Here is a 26,439-nt window from a genome sequence, read left to right on the forward strand (position 1 = left end):
CATGTCACCCAGGGTTACTGGGCATCTGAGGAATAAATGACATGTAAGGTAGAGACCAAAATGAATAGAAAAAAACAATTAGAGGAAAGAAGAGTACGTAGGGAGAAAATGAAAAACGTATTGTCAGGGAGATAAGCAGTCACAAAATAAGTAAATAAACACAAACAACAACAAAGGAAACATTAAGAGAAAAGTGAACTCTTGGAAATTTAAAACATGATGATGGCAAAATTAAGTAATGAAATATAATGTTGAGGAAATTTCCCAGAAAGCGGAACAAAAAGACAAAAGAATGGGAAATATATACAGAGACCAGTTTGAGGGAGGGCCAACCTCAGTACTGTGAGTTACAAAAAGAAGGACCAGAAAGGTAAGAAGAATCCATAGGTGACGTGGGCTCCACATCAGATGGCCTACCTTCAAACCTCAGCTGGCTGGGCGATCCTGAGCAAAGATTAAACCTTTCTGTGCCCCAATGTCCTTACCCTAAAAATGTAAATAGCATTTTGCTTATTAGGTTATTGAGGATTCAAATTAGTCCATGCCAAAGCTGTTACTTGTTACATTCTCAGTAAATGGCAGCCATCATTAAGTCCTCTTTCTCGCACTATATACAACCTGTCACCAAATTTTACTGTATCAAACCATGTCTTACAATCTCCACTACCAGCACTCGTCCTCCATCACCTCTCCCTCAATACAGCAAATTCTCATTTCCCATCTCCCACCTCAGCCCCCTACCATCTTATCTCAACATGGCAGCAATGGTGACCCTTATAAACTTCAAGTCCCATTGTGGCACTCTTTTGCTAGAAATCATGAGTAAAAGCCAAACATTTTCCCATGAACAAAACGGTTCCATATAATCCAAACCCCCATCATCTCCTGACCCCTCTCCCATGACTAGTCTCCTTACTGGACACTGTCTGCCAGGTACCTTCCTCCCAGGGCTTTGTGCTTGTTGCTCCCTCTGCCTGGAATGACCTAGATATCTGAATGGCACACTCATGTTTCCTAATTCTTGACTCAAATAACCACCTTCCTGATGAGGCCTGTCTAGGCTACTCTAATAAAACTGCAACCACACCACCTCCCGACCCTATCGCCATCCTGATTATTTTCTCCTTAGCACTTAATATTAACTGACATATTAAAATACTATTTATCCTGTTGTTTCATGAGCATAGGATTTGTCTCTTTTGTTCACTGATACATTCCCAACAAGAGTGAACAGCATAAGGCAGGCACTTAATATTATTGAATTAAAAATAATTTATCCACCTGGCTGGTATGGCTCAGTGGTTGAGCATGAACTAGAGGCCATGGTTGGATTCCCAGTCAGGGCACATGCCCGAGTTTCAGGTTTGATCCCCAGTATGGGGCATGCAGGAGGCAGCCAATCAATATTCTCTCTCATCATTGATGTTTCTACCCCCCCTCCTCTCCCTTCCTCTCTTCAACCAATAAAAACATTTAAAAAGAAAAAAGAAACTATCCTAGAACTAGATACGAATTTCCAGATTGAAAGGGCCACTAAATGACCAGTAAAATTACTCCAAACTTTCCAAACATGAGGAACAGAAAGAGGATTCTATAAGCTTGCAGAGGTCATAAAACAGAATGTCATCTAACTTCTCAACAGCAATGTGGGGAAGAGACAGACAACTGACAAATAATTTCTGACCTAGAATTTATTCCCAAATTATCAGATGAGTCTGAAGATTTTGACACTCCAAGTCTAAAAATATTTTGCCTCCCATGCCTTAAAGCTGCTATAAGGATGCGCGTCACCTAAGCAGGAAGGGAAGCACAGGATCCTGCAATCAGATGTGGTACAGGCCGAACCAAAGGATATTTCCAGGATGACAGCAAAGGAACAGGGGGTACTAAACATGGCCCGTCCAGACTGCAGAGGGAGGTTCACACACAGGGCCTGGGGAGTGCTACCGCACTGCCCTCCAGCCTGGTAAAGGAGCAGGCAGAGGAAGTCCCAGGACAGAGCTGGGAAACACTCCAGACAAATGAAGTGGCATGCCCAGGAGGGATCACACCCAGGGCGGAAACAGAACCGATGGGTTACTGATCGGGCCATCTCTGTGGAAATGTGTGCAAAATAGCTATTAAGGAATTTGAAAAGAATTAACAGTAGACACAAAGAAAACTAAGTTCTCTCTCTATGTCAGACATTTAACTTTAGGAAACACTAAAGTGAAACTCCTGTATTATTTAGAAACAGAGCTGCAAGAAGAAACTGGAGGAAGCAGGGAGAAATGGAACAAACAACTGGATTTTTATAAGCAATTTAAAATTATATGTATTCCTTTAAGAAATTAAAATTTTCAAAAAAATACAAAGCTTTCCAATTTCACCTACGATAATTTTCTTTTAGAGTATTTACCCACAATGTGATGGTAACAAGACGCTGGAACTTAGGCATCCAAGGTGAGAAAAACAGGAGCGAACTGAAGACTACTTTGAAATAGTTTTATTGGCTCATAAGACCTTTGCATATAAAAAAAATACCCCAGAACACTATGCAGTATTAAATCACAATTACATTTTTTTACCAATTAAAACTACCCAGAATATACATTTTTTAAAGGGAAAAAAATCCTACAGAACTGAATTCTGAAATGACATTATGATTTAAATACTATGACAAAATAGATAATTCCTTATAACATTAATTCATTGCACAAAGCTGCCAGACCCTTCCAAACACATAACTATTGCAGAGTGCAAATGAACACAATTCAACATTACACACTTAGCTGAAGTGGCTGTGCCTCCACTTAAGAAACTCTCAAATTTCTGGCACAAAAAGTTGGGCTGTTTTAACTTTTACCAGGAAACCAACTTCACAATCCATTTACTCTCTTTCTGGCCATTCCTATTAAAAAAAAAAAAGAAGAAGAAAAGAAAAGAAAGAAAAGAAAGTAACATCCTTCTGCTGTCATAGCCTCAAAGAGTCAGCATCGCCTCTGCTTGAAGAAATCCACTCCTCTCAATTCTTCGGGCAGGTATTCCTGGTCCACAGGCTCGCTGTACATGGGGTTGTATTTGTAGCCCTTGCCATAGCCCAGGTCCTTCATGAGCCGGGTTGGTGCGTTCCTCAGGTGCAGTGGGACGGGGGGCAGAGGCCCCTGGTGGTTCCGCAGGCAGGCTTTGACATTGTTGTAGGCGCTGTACACCTCAATAGACTTTGGGGCTCTGGCAAAATAGACTACACACTGGGCGAGAAGCACCTAGATGAAAAGGAAACGTTTTGTTATGAAGGTACCAGAAAATTTGTTTTGCAGAATACTCTATGATGCCTTTAGTTACTTCTGAGAAGATTCACACCACACTTTTATCACTCCTCTTTCTGCCTCTAGTCTGGACAACCACCTATGACAGAAAGAAGAAATTCCTACATGAGGAGAGGCTGAATCAGACCTGTGGTTTTCTTTTTTTAAACTGAAGAACTTTTTATTAAATGGAGTTTTTCTTAAAACCCCAATACATAAAACATAGCTACGAAGCTGGAGTGTTTGTGGGTGAACTTGCACAGACTTCCTGTTCAGCTTCAACACTTCAGCCCCCAGGAAACTCTGAGCACTTCCTCTGAACCTCAGGCGACTGGAAGCAGTTTGAAACCATGACCTGTCAACACCCAAGATCCCCTATCTCTCGAGTCTAAGCTTATAAAATGGGAGTTAAATAAGGAGTTCTTCAGTGCGCCCACAAATTAACTTATGGTGAAGGCAGAAGATGAAGGGTGTCCCCTCAAAATGTATACACACTTTGAATGATTATAAAGTCAGTGTTTATTAACATACAGTTCATTTTCAAAATTTAAAAGAATCTATAGAAATGAAGATGCCTGTTTTCAAACTGATGACTGCTGTGGTCCAGGCCCTGATGATAACATTAAGAATAATTTCGTTCATGCCGAAACCGGTTTGGCTCAGTGGATAGAGCGTCGGTCTGCGGACTGAAAGGTCCCAGGTTCGATTCCGGTCAAGGGCATGTACCTTGGTTGCGGGCACATCCCCGGTAGGGGGTGTGCAGGAGGCAGCTGGTCGATGTTTCTCTCTCATCGATGTTTCTAGCTCTCCATCCCTCTCCTTTCCTCTCTATAAAAAATCAATAAAATATATAAAAAAAAAAAAGAATAATTTCGTTCAGTATTTGTGTACCCTCAATTTGCTGACTGTTGCTGGTTTTATACTGTAAACTTAATATCTTATGTATCTCCATAAAAAAAAAAAGTCTAGTGGCACTTTAGGATAACTTTTCTTTGTTCAAAGATTAGTCTGACTTCACCAATTATTTCAAAGCAGTTAAACCTACAAAGCAGTGAAAATTAAGTGAGTTATCAAGTGTTAAAGTGTGTATAGATTTTTTGGGATACCCTATATATGTAAATCCCCAAGGGGACACAGTACAAGAGAAAGGAGCTGAGCTGAAGATGTTACCTCACATTCAGGCATGCCTATGAAGTGACAGCCCTGGTAGGCAGCCACTGCTTGTGGTAATGCGGATGGGTCTGCCAGACCTGCACACAGAGAGAAAGGAAGATGTAAGACACAATGCACACCTACCCTGACCTGTCTACGTGCTGCCGAGACCTGAGACTGTCACTGCTTATAGACTGCTGACCAAAAAAATCCCACTTAGCAGAATGGACAGACTTTTCTCTGATCTCATTAGCTTATTCAAGACAAAGTTACTGAATGGTTACTGTGTGGTGTCAAAAATTGTTTCCTCAGGCGGGAGAGGCCACGCGCCCCTGGGTCCAGATGAGGCTGGGTCCCGGGCCCGGGTGAGGCCACGTGCCCCTGGGTCCGGGAGAGGCCGCGCGCCCCTGGGTCAGGGTGAGGCTGGAGCCCGGGTCCGGGTGAGGCCACGCGCCCCTGGGTCCGGGTGAGGCTGGATCCCGGGACCGGGTGAGGCCGCGCGCACCTGGGTCCGGGCGAGACCAAACCAGAGGGAGTCAGACCTGCATTACCGCCATTTGTCCACCATCCAGAGCTGAAAAGTCAGTGCCGACATGTACACATAAGGAACTGGTGGACATTGAAATTGGGTCTCAAAAGAACTGTTGGTCCAGAAAGAAACTCACTACAGACTGATTCATTTGCCTGTCAGCATAACTATTATTGCTCGTCTCACATTCGGTTCTTATAAGTATATCTCTAGTAACACATGATCTCATTCATCTAGGGGAAATGATGAACAACATAGACTGATGAACAAGAACAGACCCAGAAACAAGGAGGCATCGATCAGACTGTCGGGCCTCAGAGGGAAGGTTGGGGAGGGTGGGGGTAGGGGGGAGAGATCAACCAAAGGACTTGTGTGCAAGCATATGAGCCTAACCAACGGTTAAGGACAACAGGGGGTTGGGGCATCCGTGGGGAGGGGTGTGGGATGGGAATGGGGGGATGAGGACAAATATGTGACACCTCAATCAATAAAGAAATAAAATAAAATTGTTTCCTCAGGGATAAAATCTCCATTCTATCTAGTAGGAAAAGTAATACATAAGGAGTGGAGACCATGAAGACAGTCACAGGATGGATACATTAAAAATAAAAGTTACACCCTCGCTGGTTTGGCTCAGTGAATAGAGCATCAACCCACAGACTGAAGGGTCCGCGTTTGTTTCTGATCAAGGGCACATACCTCAGTTTCAGGCTCAATCCCCTGCTCTGGTTGGGGTGCGTGTGGGAGGCAACCAATCGATGTGTCTCTCTCACATCAATGTTTCTCTCTGTCTCTTCCCCTCCTTTCAACTCTCTCTAAAAAAAAAAATAAAAGTCAATGGAAAAATATCCTTCAGTGAGGATTAACAACAAAAAAAGTAAAATAAAATGAAACCTTTACTAACATCAAGGAAACATCTTTCTAATCTTTTTCTTTAAACAGTGGCCAGAGCCCTAACCGGTTTGGCTCAGTGGATAGTGTCAGCTTGCAGACTGAAAGGTCCCAGGTTCGATTCCCGTCAGGGGCATGTACCTTGGTTGCGGGCATATCCCTAGTAGGGGGTGTGCAGGAGGCAGCTGATCGATGTTTCTCTCTCATCGATGTTTCTAACTCTCTATCCCTCTCCCTCCCTCTCTGTAAAAAATCAATAAAATATATATTAAAAAAATTAATAAAATAAATAAAATAAATAAACAGTGGCCAGAATCTTCCATTTCTATCTCAGAAGCAATCCAATAAAAACCTGAACACTTGACTGGAAAGCAAATTTAAAATATTTCTTAGATTTCAATACTCATGTAATGAAAAACACCACTGAAGAGGGAACAGAATGGTGACTTTAGGAACACAGACACTCAAAAGCTCACACAAACAACATTAAGGAATACATCGAGTTCATACTTCACTCTTTTCTTCTTACCTGTCCCACATGGTGCAAACAACAACCTACCCTGCCCTCCACCCACCGTCGCTCCACCCACCCTGCCCTCATGGGCTTCAGGCTCTGGGCCCTCCTATCACACTCACCTATGTCTTCACTGGCAAACCTCACCAGCCTTCTTGCCACATACAGCGGGTCCTCTCCTCCTTCGAGCATGCGTGCCAGCCAGTAGAGGGAGGCGCTCGGGTCTGAGCCCCGCATAGACTTATGAAGAGCAGAGATGCAGTTGTAGTGCTCTTCTCCTGGACACCACAGAAAGCACCTGCTCAGTTACTGGCAGAAAGAGGGACTCCTCAGGGCTCAAAGGAGGCTCCACCAAGCCCTATGTTGCTTACTGGCTGACTTAGGAAAGCCTAAACTCCCACAGTGCCTAGCAAAGCTGAGGAGCATGTGTGGTCGGCTGTTCCGCACTGCTCAGGGCGAGGGCACATGCCACTAGTGTGGGAGTTGGAGCAGGCCTGTGCAGTAACCTGGGTAGCCCAGTCGTCAGAGCAGGAGGCTGCTGGACACCTGTGGTTGTTCACACTGAATGGGAGCCCACACTAAGCAAAGGGAGGGACATTCACTGTGAAAGGTGGTCCTCACAGACCTTGGTGGATGTGCCAGAGCCATGAGTGGGAAGAGGGCGACTGCGATGTGCTGGCTTCTGGTGCTTCCTGGCAACTGGAGAACTGACCCCAGGCCTGGATGTAGCCCATAAACAGAAGAGCCGAGTGGCAAGAACAGCTGTGACAGCCCATGTGTTCCTCGGTGTCACGTCCAGCTGCCTTTCTGATATCTGAAGCCTGTGGTCATTGAATCTGGTGTGGAACACATGTGCATGTGGCAGGATCCCAGGACGGACACAGGGGCTAACAGCTCTCAACCTGAAAGCATGCAGCCCTTCTCCCTCACCACTTGGTCTTACCCATTTTTTTAACCCAGGACAACAAATCAGTCAAATGTGCTTTAGGAAAACATATTTAAGAAGAGAAAATTATGGCTAAACATTTACAACTGCACAAATTTCACTATTTTCTGACCATCATCTCTTCCCTAAATTTGAGAAGAGGGCATGCTGCTCCTGAGAGAGAAGTGTTATTCTTATTAGAAACAGTCCTTCCAGATAAGTATCTGGTCTGTGCTCAAGCCAAGGCCAACAAGACCATGACCTGCTCTATACAGCATCTGGGCCCAGGCAAGTCCGGGCCACAGACTCTGCTGATAAAGTGACAGCCTTCCGTTGAAGAGCACAGGACGAGAAAGACAGAAAGACAGGTGAGGCCGAATGGGGGTTGAGGGGGGTGACGGAACCCCTCCCACTTTTCAGAGGAGCACCGAGGCAGATCCATGTTTCAGCAGAGCTGCCAGACCTTTGTGGACAAACTGAGTTGTTGCCTGTCCCAGGGCTTCCTCAACTAGGTCACAGTGGCACGGAGACTGGCTGGAAAAGTGTCCTGGTGAAACTCACATGGTTCTGCCCACCTCCTGGACGCTGGCCCTGTGCTGAGCCCTTCCAGTGCTGAGCCTGGACATGGCAAGGGGCCAGACAGTGCATGACTCATGGACATGGAGAAGGCAGCAGCCACCTCTACTTCACTCCCTGTCAGATGTAAATAAGGAGCTGGCAATGACCCTCCCTGCCACAGAGGTTATTCACTTTCTTATATCTTTACTGAGGGTCAGCAACAAAAGGCAAGATGGTTAAGACCTGGGCTCTGGAGCCAAGCTGCCTGAGTTTGAACACCAAACGTATTAGCTATGTAACTGGGCAAGTGATTGACCCTCTATACCTCCTGGGGTTTCTCATCTGTAAAATGGATATTATAAGACGAGCTAGCTCACAGGGTTGTATTAAATAATGAATGCCTGATATGGAGTAAGCACTATAGAAACATGTGTTAGATCATTATTCTATGTTAGCTTCATTTTTGCTTTTAGTATATACTGCTTTATAAATTAAAATTTCATATTATTTATGCAGAACTCTGACCTTAATGCATGGCAGAGAATGTGTTCTCACTTGGAAATTTCTTCATTCTGATGCAAAATTATCTGAGCTAGTTATTGGGTCCAACAATAATAGAAGACAGTAAAATAAATAATTAGAATCCTGGGAGTAAGGGTCTTTGTTTCACCCGAGTTAAAAAAGACCCCAAAGTATAAGCCAGAAGACTTCCAGGGCAGTGCTTCAATCACCCTACTGATGGGGCAGCCTGATGCTCTAGGATCTGAATTGTGTAAGTCTCTGAATACACTCTGGAGCAGACAGACTATACACAGTGATTTCGCATGGGGCAGGTTGGGGTGTAAGACTTGTGGACTGTGTGGGTTCTCAAGACGGGGCTCCAGTGGCTTCCATGGCTCCAGCTCTTCCTAGGGCAGCAAAGAGCTATAGAGAAGGTTATCCCCAAGGAGCAGGACCAGAAGACTGGACATGTCTGGCATCCATTGTGTGTGTGTCCATGAGTAGGTACGTGTGAATGTGCATGAGTGTCAGCAGCATGAGTGACCTGCTCTAGCAGTGAGACTGGTGACTGTGAGGAGGGGCTGACATGGAGGCAGCACCGCCAGTGGGGAAGGACATAGTCCTCCGAACCAGTCAGACCTGGAGTTGAGGATGAATTTAAACACTTGTTTTGTGAATTCAGGCAGGTTTTGCCATCTGTAAAATGAGGATAATTTTAAGTTATCTCCTAAAGTTATTTTAAGAATTAAAACAATGTATATAAAATACTGAGATTCAATATTAGCTAATGTTATGTTAAATGGTAGCTTTCTGTTTTTTAAGTGACGGACTGATAAAATATGAAAGAACAGTTCTAGTTGGTCTAATAAAAATAAAGTCACTTTTATGACACCTCCAAGTAGAAAAAAAGACCACTGTTGCTGGGACCCCCAAGAAACAATGGAGAGTCCAGCATGTGGGACTATTTTTACCTCTTAAAATTTTTAATTTTGTTCACATCTCCAATGCGAAATTCTACATCCAGAATGCTTTACTTTTCAGATTTTCCAAGCATTCATGACATTCAAGGCCTTTGGAGACCTTCGGGACATGAGAGAAGTACCTGGTGAGAGGCACATTCACATCAGAAAGTAAAGAGGACTGTTGTTAAAGGCCTCTGATGTGTCCTGCCTGCTTGTCAGCCACCCCATCCCCATTTCACCCTATTGTCCCCACTGGCTGAGGAGCTTCAGTCACTTCCCCAAGGTCACAGGTTGCTCACTCACCAGGAGGCAGTGCCTAGAACCAAAGTCCTTCTTAAACTCCCCCACCCTTCTCTAACAAATAAGAAGTCCTCTCCAACATCAAAAGGCATTTGGAAATACTACTAAAGACATGGTGCAGCCTCCATGATCTCTGGAATGTTCAATCATCAGCTCCCTTTCCAGCAGAGCTTTCCAAGGTGTGGAAATTCTATTCCTGTTACTGCAATATCCAGAATCGCACAGATACTCAAGCCTGAAACATCCAGGCTAATCTACAGTGTGCTGCCTCACCCACATCTTCTATAAAAAGATACAAATGTGCTGTGCTTATGATATTTAATATTGCCAACTCACGAATTTAATAAGAGCTGGTATCAGAACTGATATCTGTAAATGTGGTTCTACAAAAACAGGTAACTGTACAAAGCAAAATTAAATTTTTCAGAAAGCTATTTCAAAATAAAAGCATCAAGATCCAAATAAAACTTAATCTTTAGTTCAGACACTAGAAATTAAAGAATTTTAATTCTCATTAAATAAAATAAGTCACTTATTTCAAGAGTCCTGCTGTTATTTAATGCCATTATAAATTATCTCAAGAATTACTGTTAATTGAATGTATGGGTTTTAAAAATGCTTGTCTTCTAAAAGGTGCCATCAGTGAATAATGGAGAAATAACTACCTTATAAGATAAGTTTGAAGCCTGCAATTTCAAACCCCAAAAGCCCTCTCAGTTTTCATCAGGACAGCTTCTGCTCTGTAGCTCTCTAGAGATGCTCAGGAAGCTGGAGCTTTGAAATCAGACTCTGAGTGTAAGGTTTAGGACTATGACCAACCTGGAGATCCCACTGAGAAACACATTCATGCTTTGTACCCAGAAGAAGGTCAGAAGTCTGGAAGTGAGGGTGTGTGCACACAACTTAGTTCATTTTTTCCACACTTCAGTTATTTACCTGCTCGGTCATATAAAATGTGAGACTTCTGGAGGCCTTCCTTCACATCATTCTCAGTGATCAGAACTCTACCGGGAGAATAGGCTTGCCCACTCTTCTTACAAAACATCTTCCTGGAGCTTAACCTGGCCAGCACCGCCAGCTGTAGTCCATTCAGTCCAATTCGGGCATCCCCATCACTGAGATAAGCCAGAGTGTCTACCGCTTTATCCTCTATGAATACGGAGGGCCTGCAACACAACCAGCGTTAGTTTTGGTCACGCTGATATGACACAACTTTCATTCTATAGCACATCCTAGCAAACTCTTAGCAAGGTCACTAAAAGCTATCTTATGTTCAAGATTCCTGCTCTATTTTGAACTTACATTGTTAACATGGTTTAATACTGTTGAGACTGAAAACTGACCTGACTTTGAGTCATGAAGGTAAGTCACTGGATAAGCACATACACAGAAGCATGTATAAAGACACAGAAGTTTTAGAAAGTTGTCGTGGACATGTGGTCTCCATGGTTCTATCCTACAGAACAGTGAAAACTACAAAAACACTAGTGCCTCATTATGATGTACAGAAAACATGCTGCACACTCAGGCCACATCCTGACAACATGGGTATGCTCAGACCACTCCCCACACAGGGAAGAGGTGGCAACACATCAGAAAGCTAGTTCTGAAAGGCTCCCGATCACAGCTCAATTCTCTCATTTTACAAAAACCAAACCAGGTATCCAGTTATGCTGGGCAGAGCAGCACCTGGAAGCAGGTCTCTGGGATTCTGGCCTGGGGTACACTTCCAGGTGGGTATTAATCGCCTTAAGTGTGTAGAGTAGTAGAGGTCAAAAAGATTCTGCCAGGCCCTGACTGGTTTGGCTCAGTGGATAGAGCGTCAGCTTGCGGACTGAAAGGTCCCAGGTTTGATTCCAGTCAAGGGCATGTACCTTGGTTGCGGGCATATCCCCAGTGGGGGTGTGTGTGTGCAGGAGGCAGCTGATCAATGTTTCTCTCTCATCGATGTTTCTAAAAGAATAGGGATTCAATATCTGCACAATAATGAATAAACTAATTTTCCCACAATTTTAGAATGAAACATTTATTTCCTTTTAAATTACAATATAGAAAGTATAGCTCCCCACCCCCTCCCAATCTGTTATCTCTTCCACCTAGAGATAACAATAGCTACTATGGTCTTTGTTGAATTTCATTTTTGATCCATCCACCCCTTCAACCATAAACCTTACATCTCATTTAAAACAAAATTGGGATCATACTACGTATACATTCTTAACAAATAAATTTTTGAAAAACAATGTACTCAGAACTCTAAGTATTACTTACTTATAAAATGTACATTACATTAAACTAGAGGACCAATGCATGAAGACATGTGCAAGAATGGGCCTTCCTTCCCCTGGCTGCCGGCACTGCCTTCACTCCGGCTGGAGCCACCTTTTTGCTCCTGCCCGGAGCTGCTTTTCTACCTTCCCACGCTGCCCAGAGGCTCGGAGGGGCAGGGGCGGTGTGGAATGCCTGCGTCCCGCCCTACCCCCAGCCGCTCGGCGCCTGCATACGCAAATTAACCCGCCATCTTTGTTGGGTTAATTTGCATACTCACTCCTGATTGGCTGGTGGGCATGGCGAAGGTACGGTCAATTTGTATCTTACTCTTTTATTAGTGTAGACTAGAGGCCCAGTGTACAAAATTTGCGCACCACGAGCGGGGGGGGGGGGGGGGGTGGTGGTGGTGGTGTCTCTCAGCCCCAGCCTGCGCCCGCTCCAATCTGGGACATCCCTCTCACAATCCAGGACTGCTGTCTCCCAACTGCTCACCTGCCTGCCTGCCTGATTGCCCCTAACCGCTTCTGCCTGCCAGCCTGATCACCCCCTAACCATTTCTCTGCCAGCCTGATCGATGCCTAACTGCTCCCCTGCTGGCCTGATTGCCCCCAACTGCCCTCCCCTGCTGGCCCGGTTACCCCTAACTTCCCTCCCTTGCCAGCCTGGTTGCCCCTAACTGCCCTCCCTGCTGGCCCGATTGCCCCAACCGCTTGACTGCTTGCCTCTAAACTACTTCTGCCTGCCAGCCTGATCAACCCCTAACCACTCCCCTGCCAGCCTGATCAATGCCTAACTGCCCTCCCCTGTTGGCCTGGTCGACCCAACTGCCCTCCCCTGCTGGCCTGATCGCCCACAACTGCCCTCCCCTGCTGGCCATCTTGTGTCCACATGGGGGCGGCCATCTTGTGTGTTGGAGTGACAGTCAATTTGCGTATTACTCTTTTATTAGATAGGACTAGAGGCCCGGTGCATGAATTTGTGCACAGATGGGGTCCGTCCGCCCGCCCCAATTGGGGCAGATGGGACCGCAGGCCGAGGGGAGGGGCCACTGAGGAGAGGGGCCGCTGGCAGTTGGCCGGCCAGCCCTGCCCCCTGGTCAAATTTCAGTTGAACGGTTGAGGGGACAATTTGCATATTAGCCTTTTATTATATAGGATTATATAGGATTTTTAAAATAGGGGTAAAAGTCACTTATTGCTGTATTTCCTTAACATTAGTATTTTGGTAGAAATCTTTCTATGAATTTGTCCTTTGTATAGAGACAAGAATGCTCGTGGGACAGAGAAAAAATGTGGGGCCTTTAATACTCTAGGATCTACTATCCTGCCCCATTTCCATGGAGTCCCCATATAGAACCAGTGAGCAGGCCCTTTTACATATGAGATAAGACAACTCATAGACTGTTTCATAGATTTATAGATAGCACACAGTGAATAAGTCTTTGAGAATGGGTATGAATTGTATGTGGCTGGAAAATAGGATCCTTCCTTCAATTTTTAACCCTTTGCACTCGCTTGCTTTTTTCTCGAGCTGCTACCGATGCTAACAGTGTCAAGTCACACTCGACATCCAAGTGCAAAAGGTTAAACTCTTAACCAAAGTCCAAGTTATTCCATCATTACCTTTGTGAATCAGGGTTGAAGTCATGGAGAATGAGTGCTGCCACAATAAAGCCAGAGCTGAGTGCTTCCACTTAAGCTCCCACTCCATTCCTCCTCCCTTCAATATGAACCACACTCCAAATTTCACCCAACGTTCAAAATGAGTTAGTTTTTTTTTTTTAAAAAATACAAATGAATCTTCCAGAAGTTCTGGTCAAATAATAAAAGCGATTACTGATGGCTCTCACGATGGTCAAACAAATCCCCAACTGAAAATGTGCTACTAAGAACACTGTATAGGATGTTCAAAGGGTTCTACCTAAAAAAAAGGTTGAAATAAATGCTTTGGAAAAGATCATATTTCTAGTTAATAAGACCTAGAAATAAAGACAGCCTACTTTCTCCAACTGAAGCAAAATTCTTTGGACTTAGCAGGAATATGGGAAGCATGCTGTAAAGACAGCTCTTTCCTTTCTTTTTTTCTTTCAAGGGTGTGAATCTTTCTGCCCATTGTTTTTCTGGTGAATAACATGGGATCTGAAGGCTTCTATTGAGATGGCTGAATATTTAAGTTGAAGGAGTGAGATTCTAAAAATGTACCTGTTGTTTCATGGCAAAACAAAAGACTCAGTTAAACTCTCCCTAAATTACAAAACAATATTCTGTGAATCTCTTTCACTAAAGCAAAACATTCCATGGATAGGGTAACAACTGTTATGCAGTGGTCCTCTACTAGGAATGTGCATCAGATTACAGAGAACTTTCCCCAAGTACAGCCCGTGTATCTTACCACACATGTACTGATTCTGAACTCACAGGGACAGACCCTGAGCACGTCTTGTCAAGATGCAACCCTGGTCAATGTGATGTGTAGATCTGGCTAAGAGGCACTCCTGCTAAATTACAGCTGGAAATCTTGCAGTCCCTAATACTTTACAAATTAATACAATGTTGCCTTTACACAAAGAAACAGAAAAAGGTTAGAATATTAATACTAACTAGCAGCAGTTTTAACTTATATTAAATAGTAAGTAACCCTTTTAACTTCATACCCAGATTCCTTTTAACATCTGAGATAGTTTAGTAGTTAAACATGACTTCAAAACCTGGTTCTATTCTCTTCAAGCTGGGTGACAAATGACAAATGTCTTTATAAAAAACAGTAAAAGGGAGTATAATGGCACACAGAGGAGGCCATGTGAAGATGGAGGCAGAGACTGGAGCAATCCTGCCACAAACCAAGGAATGCCACAAGTCATCAGAATCTGAAAGGAAGGACTCTCTCCTAGAGTCTCTGAAGGAAATGTGAACCTGCCAACAGCCTGATTTCAGATTCAAACCTCCCTAACTGTGAGAGAAGAAATTTCTATTCTTTTAAGGTACAGTTTGTGGTAATTTGGCACAGCAGCCACAGGAAGAGAATACAAGGTCCCCGAGATCTCTTTCTAGTTGCCAGTGTTTTTATGTCATCCTTTAATAATGTATATTAATGTAACATTTTTCTTTATATCAAAACATTTTTAAGAAAAATTATTAAAATCCACAACTCCTTCTGACTTCTATGCTTGTGTTGCTCTACCGTTCAATCTCACAGCCACCTTATTTTGGGACACCTCATTTTGGGGCCACCTTGTCTGGGATCTCCTCTCAAGATGATCAGAGAAAAGCCCCCATCTCAAAGTCAAACCAGCACACATTCCCTTCAGGACAGAAGCCACTTCACCTCTTTCAACCAATTCTTGGAACTCTGCCTAGTTAGACAGTAATACGGCAATTACAGACTTCCATATCACTCTCTTCATGTCCACAAACTTATGGGCTATTATCTGGCCTACAAACAACTGATTCTTTATGGGTGTTTTTGAATATGCACGTGTTCTATGATCTGGAATTTACAATCCTTCAAAACAGCAAGTAAACACTAGTTTACCTTCTCATTTTCAACAGTGCAAGCTCATCAGACAATAGACCATGGATTTTTTTCTTGGCCTCTAAAATTAACTCAAAGCACAGATAACATGCTTTACTGTACCAAATGACAAAAATGTTTAGAGAGCAAATACATGAAAACTGATTACTCATACAAACCAAAGACACTATGGGATAGATAATTCAACATAAATTACCACTTATCTCCATCATTCTCTTCACAACCAAAACACAACTGAGTATACATAGAGTACTATTTTGCAGATGTCACACTTAAGCTGGAGGGTGAAAGGGAGGTGATATGCTATTTTTTGGCCGCTCTTCTTTCCTGTTGTCTGGAGTGCAAATATAACAGCTAGATTTCCAGTAACCAGTTACCTTGGGACTTGAGGTAGAAGCCCTGTGCTCAAATGGTAGAGCAGAAAGATGAGCCCATGTCCCTAAAAATACTGTGAAAGATAACTGGATAGAAGCTGCATTTTTTATACCTTCAGACTAAATATAGGAGGGAAACAGAAATAAGAACACTTTTATCTCATGCTAATGAGAATTTATATTATACAGGTATATACTGCATAAGAATTCACAATTCCTCAAGTAAAATCAAGAATGGGTCTGGCCAGCGTGGCTCAGTGTTTGAGTGTTGACCTATGAACAAGGTGGTCATGGTTCAATTCCCAGTCAGGGCACAAGCCAGGGTTGTGGGCTTGATCCCCAGTGGGGGAAGTGCAGGAGGCAGCCAATCATGATTCTCAACATTGATGTTTCTCTCTCTCTCCCTCTCCCTTCCTTTCTGAAATCAACCTACACTAATAAAAGAGTAAGATGCAAATTGACCGTACCGCAACACCCACCAGCCAATCAGGAGTGAGTATGCAAATTAACCCAACAAAGATGGCGAGTTAATTTGCATACGCAGGTGCCAAGCGGCCAGGGGCAGGGTGGGACGCAGGCGTTCCGCACCACCCCAGCCGCTCCAGGCCTCTGGGCAGTGTGGGAAGGCGGAAAGGCAGCTCCGGGCAGGAGCGAAAAGGCAGCTCTGGCAGGAGTGAAGGTGGTGCCGGCAGCCAGGGTAAGGAAGGCCCATTCTTGCACGAATCTTCGTGCATCGGGCCTCTAGTCTATATATATAAAAGCCTAAGCAACTGGCCAACTGGTCAGTAACTATGACATGCACTGACCACCAGGGGGCAGATGCTCAATGCAGGAGCTGCCGAGCTGCCGTGACTTGGGTGACACACCCAGAACCAGAGAGGAGGGAGCCTGATTCTGAGGTGTGTCATCCAAGAACCGCCCTCTCACAATCCAAGACCCCTTGGGGGATGTTGGAGGGCTGGTTTCAGCCCGATCTCTGCAGGCCAGGCCGAGGGACCCCACTGGTGAACAAATCCGTGCATCAGGCCTCTAGGAAAAATACATTTTTTAAAAAAAGGATGGTGTAAACATCAGCTTGATTACTTTCCAGATTTGGTACCTGCTCAGCTCCTCTCATGCACAACCTTAAATAGTCTGGGATTTCTCTGAAAATGTTGTAGATGTTATCTAGGACACCAAAATATAAGAATACAAATGTACTCTCATAGCTTTCCAGAGAGAGAGAGTAATTACTTGGGGTCAAAAGTCTTTTCTTCCCACTAGATTTTAGTGTAACCAAATCTACCTTATGTCTACAATAGTGTATATATAGTAAATGTCAGTCAGCAGGGATTTGAAAGTAAAATTTGAACTAAAACTGAAAGAGAACACAATCTACTATTAAGGATCCATGGCAACTGGGGTGGCCAGGTACTTCTATTAGGAACTCACTAGTAATGGAATAATTCTTCCTATGGCCTATGATATCTCCCAACTTAACTTCTTGTCAGAATTTCTAACAAGCAGACCAATAAATTAAGCTTAATAATCTTTAATTTCATTCTGCTTGCTGCTAGTTTGCTTGGACAGTAGTATTAAAGGATTCTTGATACCTGGGCAATGGGGCAATTATCCCTTATCCTGGATTATACAAAAAGTAACAACAACAAAAAAACCCCATTAAACTATTTCTCTCATATTAAAAGGTACGATTTATTTATTCATTCACAAACCATTTGTTAAACATATATTATATGCTGTGCTGTGCTGGGTGCTGGGGATATGAACAAGAAGGAAAAGTTCCTGTCCTCCTAGCCTTCTCAGGAAGGTAAAGGATATAAGAAAGTAAACAGAAGAATGAAAAGAAGTCATAGTTAGGATCAATTCTAAATGAGTGGTAATGGAGCAGTAAACGATCTACTGGTGAGAGAAGGTGTTTTCTGACTGGAAGCAATTTTAACAGATTAAGATTCACTGACTTGCCCAGCTGGTGTGGCTTGGTGGTTGCAAACTGACCTATGAACCAGGAGGTCATGGTTCGATTCCCAGGCAGGGCACATGCCCAGGTTGCAGGGCTCGATCCCTAGTAGGGTGCATGCAGGAGGCAGCCGATCAATGATTCTCTTTCATTATTGATGTTTCTATCTCCCTCTCCCTTCCTCTCTAAAATCAATAAAAAATCGCTTTTTAAAGAAAAGGATCACCAGCTCACTTTTGTATACAGTTCTTAGTTTCACTTGCTCCTCTCAGATTTTAGTGTGCATGCAAGTGACGTGGGAATCCTGTTAAAACGCAGAAATCCTTTTTAAGATGAGCTCCATGGCTCTTTTGTCCTCATTTCATTAAATATCGGCATGGCAGTGATTGGGAGAGAGAAAAACAAGTGCCCAGCATACAAAGGGCTCCTAAGTCTGAGTACACCTGACTGATACCAGCAGTTCCATATATCTTCTTGGTCACAATTCTGATGGCTATCCCATCACAACTATACTCTAAAATGATGTGACTTTGTTCCGATTGGGGGTCCTTCGCCACATTTTAGGTCTTTCATGAGATATAGCATAATTCCTCTTATATCTGAGACAGGAGCAAATGGGAGAGGCCAGACATATAGGGAGAGACTGTTGAAACCTATACCCTGAGCCTATGTCTTGTACTTAATCCTCACAGAAGAGTGGCTCCAGATCTTGGCCCCAGGGCAGGCATCGGCAGCTGTGGGGTCCCCAGCATGAAGAGGCAGGCATTAGCCTCTCATCACACCAGATTAAGTTCCACTGCAATATTTCAACTGACACATGAATCAGGGACATCTGAAGAATACAGTCTAAAATTAAGAAATGAAAATCTGTAACTGAAGTAATCTAATTGCTTATCCATGATATAGGACCTGTGAATTAAGGACCAACGTAGCACTCATATACAACTATAGATCACCGAGAGGAAAGGAACAGCCTCTAATGTGTCTTTTCAGTTAAAATCACTTTAATTCCATGAAAATGAGTCTGACTTTAGGGAATGCAAAAATCATTCTAAAATGATTTAAGTGATTTTATGGTATCATTTACATTAATTTTTACTTAATATTTTTAAAAGTAAACTGCAAGAAAAAATTGGAATCTGATTATAAATCTCTAAAGAATTATAAATTAAATCTATTCCATAAAAGAAGATAATCAATAAGGCTTCCCATAGTTTTCCAAGACTTAAAAGAAGTGTGCTAGGTAAAGAACCAAATCTCTAAGCACAAAAGCAAACACCCCAAAACTAAAATAATAGGCAAAGCAATGTTAAAGCTCGAAGAATTATAGATACAGCCATTATAAACTACAAAACTTCTTAAAAGAAAATATTTGCAGAGATATACTTGCACTCCCTTCTCTTCTGTTTTCATTACTTGATCAACATTTCTTCTCTGTCCCCACTCTCTCCCTACTGCTGTCCAGCCCTTTCTGGACCCCTGCCAGGGGATTCTCTGGGAGGTGTGTTACTCCAGGATACTGAACAGTCAACTTACTCAGAACTGCTGTTGCTGCTGTGGCTCAGAGGGTCTGTGGGACGGCTGGAATCCAGGACGTGGATGCCCAGTGAGTTGATTGCTCGCATTAAAATAGTCACCATTGCCTCTACTGGAAGCTTCTCAAGAACAATAACCCTACAGCGACTCAGAAGAGCAGCATTGACTTGGAAAGAAGGGTTTTCTGTGGTCGCCCCAATTAGAGTGATTGTCCCACATTCCACGTGAGGAAGGAACGTATCCTAATCATGGGAGGAAAGCAGAAGACATTGATTCCAGTCAGCGACAACCTGCAGAATCCTATGTAAGTTGGCCAACCATTCCTTCCTTTTCCTAATTTTGATTTCAGGAATAGCAGCTTTATAGTCAATGAATATTGAATATGGATGCAATAGCAAGAGAACACAACTAATGCTTTTTTAAGCCTAAAACACATCTTCTGGAATGCCAATGCCCAAGTCCAGTCTCTTGCTGGTAGAATAACAGCTCAAAGTAGATTTCTACTCTAGTTTTAATATAAATGATTTATTTACTTAGAAAAGTATCTTCTATCCCAAGGCCAAACTGAAATAGCTTAAATATAGCAGCTATGTAATTACAGAAGTCTAAGAGAACACAAAAACAGTATTTCCAAAATCTTCTTCCACTGCAAGTACTCAGGACATATTGTTATTCTTCCTAATAAACATAGTAAATATACATTATATATATATATATCAGTGAATATGTAACCACCAGATGCTGCTAATGGGAAATGCCAAGGTGAGTCAATGATCCAATATAAAATCTGTAGTGCTAACATCCAGTTATAACTCTAAGGGTCTACTTAATGATAGAGTCAAATCAGGTAAAAAAGTTTAGCTAAAGAGATGGGTTGGCAACCTGTGCTTCTTTGTAGACAGTTAATAATGATAACAACAGTCGCTAGCATTTGTATAGTGCTTAATGCTTTTCAAAGTGATCTCACATACTTTATATTCTATTTAATTAATGTTTACAATGACCAAAAGGTAGAAAAGTTAATATACCTGCTGAGATTTATTGAACCGATGAATCTCATCGATAAAAAGTATGGTTTTCCTTTTGAAAAAGCTCTTTTCATTTTGAGCTTGTTTTATGACATCTCGTACATCATTTGTCTTGGCATTTGTTGCAGATAATGTCACAAATCTTATGCTATGTTTCTTGCTGTTGTTGGCTATGATGTGAGCCAATGTGGTCTAGAAAAGATGACACACACAGTTTGAAAAGCTGATCAGACACAGAGAAAAAAGCACCCATGGGTACAAACACCATCAACATAAGCATATACCAAGCAACTTGACCTCTGAAAAATGCTTAGCAGCATAGACACAATCTGAAATACCATAGCACATTATCAGAAATTTAAAAAGTCATGGATCAAACAGGAAAGTAGCTAAACCTTAGGCTAATCCTGATTTTTCCTTCTTTGTACCTAACCCCATTTGATTCCTTTTTTTTTTTTTGGGGGGGGGGGGGGGGGGGAGTCTAAGATCTTTGAAATCCTAGTAAAAAGAACAGCTGTTTTGATTTAGTAGAGCCTGGGTGACAGCTGTGATCTCTTCCAGCCAAGAAAACATTACTGATGAAGAACTAGGTGTGCAACTGAAGTGCAGGGACCACAGACTCCATCAATTCCACAACTGGAACCTTTTGCAGCTTAGGAGAGGAGAGTTAGCCTTTGCATTGAGAGACAAATGACAACTAGCTTGCATTTAATATGACTGCATAATACTTCTGAATGTCTACGTTGGAAGGAGGTGAAACAGCACTCTGAGCATGTCAGTACTTACCAGAAAACAATAGAGATCCAAGGAAAATACTGCTCAGTGCCTGGCACTTAACGGTGCTCTACAAACTTGCATATGCTTATTAACATTATTGTTAGCAATACAGTAATATGGATGGGGATAAAGCAAAAGAGAAGATTGTTTAACCTGAGAGTCAAATTTGCCCCTAAATGGAAAGGTGGCACTTTAATTTCTAAAAAGTTGTATAGCACCAATAGATTTGAGGTTGCTTCTTCAGCAAATTCCAGCCTATTGGCTCCCAAGCCACATATATCTATATATAGGCTTGTGACCAATCACCAACCACTACGTTGAGGAATATAGCCTGTTAAATCTTTTGTCCAGCATCTTCTGAGTTCACCCTACTCATCATCTCCCTGGGGACTTTTCTTGTCATATGAGACCATCAACAGCTGATCAGCCATTCTCATGATGTTAAGACTCATGGACAATTAATAAAATTGCTACTGCTCAATCCCCTCTAAATGGAGTAACAACTAAACCCACCACCATGGTAATACATTACTTGGGTTACATCTAATTTACACCTGGCCAAAGGGAAAGTATGACTGCAAACAAGGCAACAAAAGGAACATGCATTTCAGGAACTGGGGTAAAGGGAGATGCGATTAAGTTGTGGGAGATGAAGCTGGAAAGAAAAACTGGAGAAAAATCATAAAAGTTCTGGTGTACTAAGGAGTCTGAACATGAAAGCTCAGAGCCCCTTGACTCTGAACCTAAATGTTGCCTTTCATTCACTGGTGCTCATTCCTCTCCCTCTTCCTATGGATTTTTTTTTTTTTAATCACATATTTAAACACCCCAGCCTACTCTTTTTTTTCCCCCCAGTCTTAACACTCCACTATTTTTCAAGCACTCTTCCAATGACATGTTTTCTAGACACTAATATCCTAACTGTCCTCCTTTGGACTTGTGGTAATTCCTAAGAAGGTATACAGAACTGGACACCAAAATACAGCACCGTTTTTTTCTCTAAATACATGGCATTACGAAGGCAGTTATGGAAATTCTAGATGGAAATGACTTGCACAGGGCAAAGTGTTCATACTAGTTTTGTTAAGTAGTTTCAGAGATAAATACAAATCAGCCTGATAAAATTAACAGCTAGATGGAAGGGAAGGAAGCACAATAGGAATTAAAATTTTTAAACACTGATTCCGTATACCTAAAAATGTAACATACTCTGCAATTTGAAGCATGCTGTTTCCTTAAGAATCTGGTCATTAATGTGGTGTTGGAACACAAAAGTAGGTTAAATCTAACAGTCCATACATTCTTGTAAATTTATGAATTCACCCAATTCTCATTTTGAAAACGACAGAAAACGTGTCTTATGGATCTGGGTGGGTGTGCCTTTTTCACATCCATCACAACACCTGTGGGGCAGGCCCCGCCCGGGCTCAGAGGCTACCTGACGCCCAGCGCTCTTAGGCCTCAAGGTCCAGAGACGGGCGGTTCCTCGGGGCCGGCCCACGCCGCGGCTCTCTGGCCGTTAGATCCACGCCCGCCGGGGCCATCCAGGCTCGGAAACTTTCCGGCAAGGCGGCACTCACCTTGCCGCAGCCCGGCGGCCCCCACAGGATGAGCGAGGGGATTTCATTCGTCTCCAGGAGAGACCTGAGCAGCGTCTCCTGCCCCACAGCTCTGCTCTGCCCGATGTAGTCCTGCAGCGTGTCGGGGCGCATCTTGTCGGCCAGCGGCTTGCCCTCCAGCATCTGCCGGATCTCCTCGGCCGCCAGCGCCCTGGAGTGCGCGCGGCCCGCGCCGCTGGCCCCGAAGGCGGCGGCGGCGGCGGCGGCGGGGGCTTCCCAGTGGCCCGGGTCGTCCTCGCCTTCGGCATCCGCGTCCCCATCGCCATCGCCCACCGCTTCTTCCTCCTCCGGCGCCTCCGCCTCGTCCCAGCTCCGCGGAGACGCGCTCCCCGCCACGGCGGCCGCAGCGGCCGGCCTCTTCCCAGAGCCTTTCCTCGCCGGGCTGCTGGAGCGGGCCACCGGGAAGTCGGGGATGAGGCGGGCGCCGCTGGGCGTGGGCGGCGCATCGTAGCTCTCCCGGCTCTCGGTCTCGCCGCCGTCGTCGCCCTCCTCGCCCTCGCCCTCGCTGCTCTCGGCCGCCGTCGGGGTGGCCGGCTGCTTCAGCGCCGAGCTCTCGGAGAGCCGCCGCCTCTTGGGGCCGGGAGGCGAGAGCCCCTTGGGCCGCTCCCCGGGTCCGTGCGGCCCGGCCGCAGGCTCCGCGTGCCCCGCGGGGTTGAGCAGCAGACAGCGGTCCAGGTGTGAGTTGATGTGCGCGGCGGGCATCATTTGCTGGCACACGGGGCACTGCACCTGGTGCAGCTGCGACAGGAAAGGGTCGTCTTCCGGCCCGCTCACCTCCATGGCGGCTGCTGCCCTCGCTGGCGCGCTCGCAGCGCCCCTACGCACGGCGAGGGCTCGCGATGCCCGCCCCTAGGCCCCACACCGCACGACCCAGGCTCGGGGAGGCGGCAGGAAGCGAGCCGGCCGGGGGAGGGCGCCGCTCATGCTTCGCGCCCGAAGCTGCCCGGGGCGGCCCGCCCTCAGCCGGCCTCCGGCGGCGTCTCGCGCTTCGCCTCGCGGAGAGTCCTCCGCACCGTTTTTCCGCCGCTGCAAGCGGGATACGTGTCCCGTTGCCTGTCGGGAATTGTAGTCTGCGCACCCACTTCTGACCGGCCTGCGAGCCTCCGGTGAGGTCAACGAGGCCAGAGGACTGCGCGTGCGCACGAGCTAGTGGTGGACAAATGGGCACCTTTCCGCGCATGTCGAGGCCCATGATACCTGCGCGGGATGCCCCTAGGTTGCGCCCTGGGAAGCGGTTTTCCACACCCGGAGCTGAACTGGCGTGTGGGGAGGGCGGAGGGATGGGAAGAGCCCAGAGCTTGTAATTAAAGGGAAAGGGGTTCCCTTTTCTCCACATCCTCGCCAACGCTTGTCATTTGTTGTTGGTAGCCATTCTGACAGGCGTGAGATAGTACCTCATTTTCGTTTTGCAGGAAGGTAAATATGTAAGGAAACTAAGGAAAGATACCGGCTAGTTTGTTATGTAGATTCCTCTGGGTTAAAAGGATCTGGAGTTGTTTCTGGCCTTTCTGGTAGAGAGGGGAGTGGGGGTGGGCACCTTTACAATGTATGTCCTGCTTTTAAGTAAATTGGGAGAGAATAGAGAACTGTATCTGCTGCTTCTCAACTGCCTTCAATTCAAAATAACCCTTATACTACAGTGGCATTTTGGTGTGGCCTGTTCCACTGTCCTTTACGTTCTAAGGCTGCTCTCAAAACAGATTGTGAAGGAAAGTATTACTAAATATGGAAATGTAATATACATTATTTTAAACATTAATAGAAATATATTGACATTTGGTCATCATGAACACAAGCAAAATACGTTAAAGTGATGACAATAACAGACAATTGTGAAATTTGTTTTGAATGTCTTTTAATAAATGTAAGGCTTACATTTTTTTTCTTTAGAAATGATACATGCTATTATGGAAAATCTACTCAGAGACCATCATTGTTAATATTTTAGCACCCCATTTCAGTCTTTTAAATTGTATTTAAATATTATACTGTGTACTTACATATATATATAAATATGATTCTATGTTTTTATTGTTACCTAATATGTATTTTCAAAAATATATATACTACTAATGCCCCGGTGCATGGATTTGTGCACATTGAAAGGAAATTGGGAGCCTGCATCCGCGTGCCCGGGGAGTTTCCACACTCCCTGAGCCGCTGGGAGGTTGTGTGGGGAGTCTGTCCTCCTCTCTGCAGCTTCCTGAAAAAATATTTCCAAATGTCCCTTCTGCGGCCAGGGTTGCGCCTTGCCAGCCGGGAGGTCCCCAGTGAGCCTTGGGCGGTTCTGAATGCTTTCCACTGCTCAGAGCCAGGTAAGAGATGCTCGGAGGTGAACAATACAAAGTTGGGGATCTTGGAGGGAGGGGGTGCTCTCTCTTCCAGGCCCCGGCCCTTCAGATCCATCTCTCTTTTACCCTGATTTTTAGTCGCCACCTTGTGGCCATTTTTATATTGCTGCCTCCCTCTGTAGCGCTGGGGCAATCTGTAAGGGATGAGATTTTATCTGTATGCCCGAGGCGGAGTTCCAGAAGCCTGGCAGCGATATCAGGCTCATCCTGGTTACTCTGAGTGTCTGCACTTCATCTGTTCTCCCCAGATTGTACCTGTAGGCTTGCCTCTCAGCAAGTTCTGGCTGAGCAGTAGGCATCCCTGGGCCGGATACCAGCAGAGAGAGAGAGAGAGAGAGAGAGAGAGACACGCAAGAGGGGCAGGGGGCGAGGTATCCATCCACACCACAGGAGATGTCATCTGTAGGCCTGCCCGCCTGCAGGAGCCACCGGGGATCTGCGGGGAACGTGGGAGCCAGGATGCGATGGACTCCACTAAGGACACCCATGGGAGACCCGCTCATCAGATTGGGATTTTCTCACTTTTTCCAGGACTCTCTCTGGAGGGGAGGTGGGGACCAGCCCGGCTTGGAAGTGGCAGCTGAGGGTGGTAGGAAGTAAGGAGGGAGAGGTGGATCGCGGTCCTGGGTAAGGCGCGTTCTTAATATTTCAGTTCCACATCCGAAGGAACACGGCAATAGCTAAGGGGTGGAACAAGCCCTGATGCCTGAGGGGGAGTTCCAGGGAGCCAGCGTCAGTATCAAGGTCATCCCAGTCATGCGCAAATGTTCCACGCTGCATGTGTTCGCAGTAGATTGGACCAGCAGAGTATAGAGGGGGTGGTTTTTCCATGCAACTCCCAGCCCAAGTGTGGGGGTGCCTGAACCGAGCAGGTCAGGCCAGCACCTACCGGTGCCCTTCCACCCACCGGAGCTGACCAGCGCTCTGCAGAGGTCCAGGAGCCGGTATTTGGTGCCAGGTCGCGGACCTTTCCTGGAGATGGGGCCGGGTGGTAGGTGGAAGTTGCGAAGGGCTCGCCTGCAGACACGTGTGGGTGTTGGTCCTTGGGCTGGACTTCACCAGCACTTGCTCTTGAGATGGGTGCCGGCCCAGGCAGTACGTTTGTGAAGCGCCTCTGTGGGTTTTTCCCGAGCCTGCATCCGGAGACCCAGAGGGCAATAGGTAAGGGGTGCGGTGCAGCCACAGGGTCTGAAGGGAGAGTTCCAGGGGCCGGCGAAGGCTGATCGGCGGTCATTCCGGCTACACCCCCACCACCCAGGCATTGGGACTGCAGTCTGTTTGCTGGAGATTGTGCCTGCCAGAGGCAGGAGAGGCTCCTGCGCCCTGCTTCTGGCTGAGTGGCTCTCCCGCTGTGGGAGCACACTGACCACCAGGGG

The 26,439-nt window shown here is 45.1% G+C and overlaps 1 protein-coding gene across 2 annotated transcripts; it reads right to left on the minus strand.

Moving 5' to 3' along the window:
• Nucleotides 1-2,470: 2,470 nt before the first annotated feature.
• WRNIP1 (WRN helicase interacting protein 1) lies at nucleotides 2,471-23,750 on the minus strand. 2 transcript variants are annotated; one of them, XM_008158881.3, is made up of 7 exons: nucleotides 22,674-23,748; nucleotides 20,317-20,508; nucleotides 19,289-19,530; nucleotides 10,556-10,785; nucleotides 6,496-6,651; nucleotides 4,458-4,537; nucleotides 2,471-3,245 (listed from the first exon to the last, which is right to left on the minus strand). In XM_008158881.3, exons 1-7 carry the CDS (start codon nucleotides 23,490-23,492, stop codon nucleotides 2,970-2,972), a joined length of 1,995 nt encoding a protein of 664 aa, XP_008157103.2. In that variant the 5' UTR covers nucleotides 23,493-23,748; the 3' UTR covers nucleotides 2,471-2,969. The 2 variants fall into 2 exon arrangements, with proteins under 2 accessions (XP_008157103.2, XP_054577546.1); XM_054721571.1 differs by lacking the exon at nucleotides 6,496-6,651 and having other exon boundaries at nucleotides 22,674-23,750.
• Nucleotides 23,751-26,439: the final 2,689 nt, after the last annotated feature.

This window comes from Eptesicus fuscus, chromosome 9, assembly GCF_027574615.1.
Source record: "Eptesicus fuscus isolate TK198812 chromosome 9, DD_ASM_mEF_20220401, whole genome shotgun sequence".
Taxonomy (NCBI): Eukaryota; Metazoa; Chordata; class Mammalia; order Chiroptera; family Vespertilionidae; genus Eptesicus; species Eptesicus fuscus.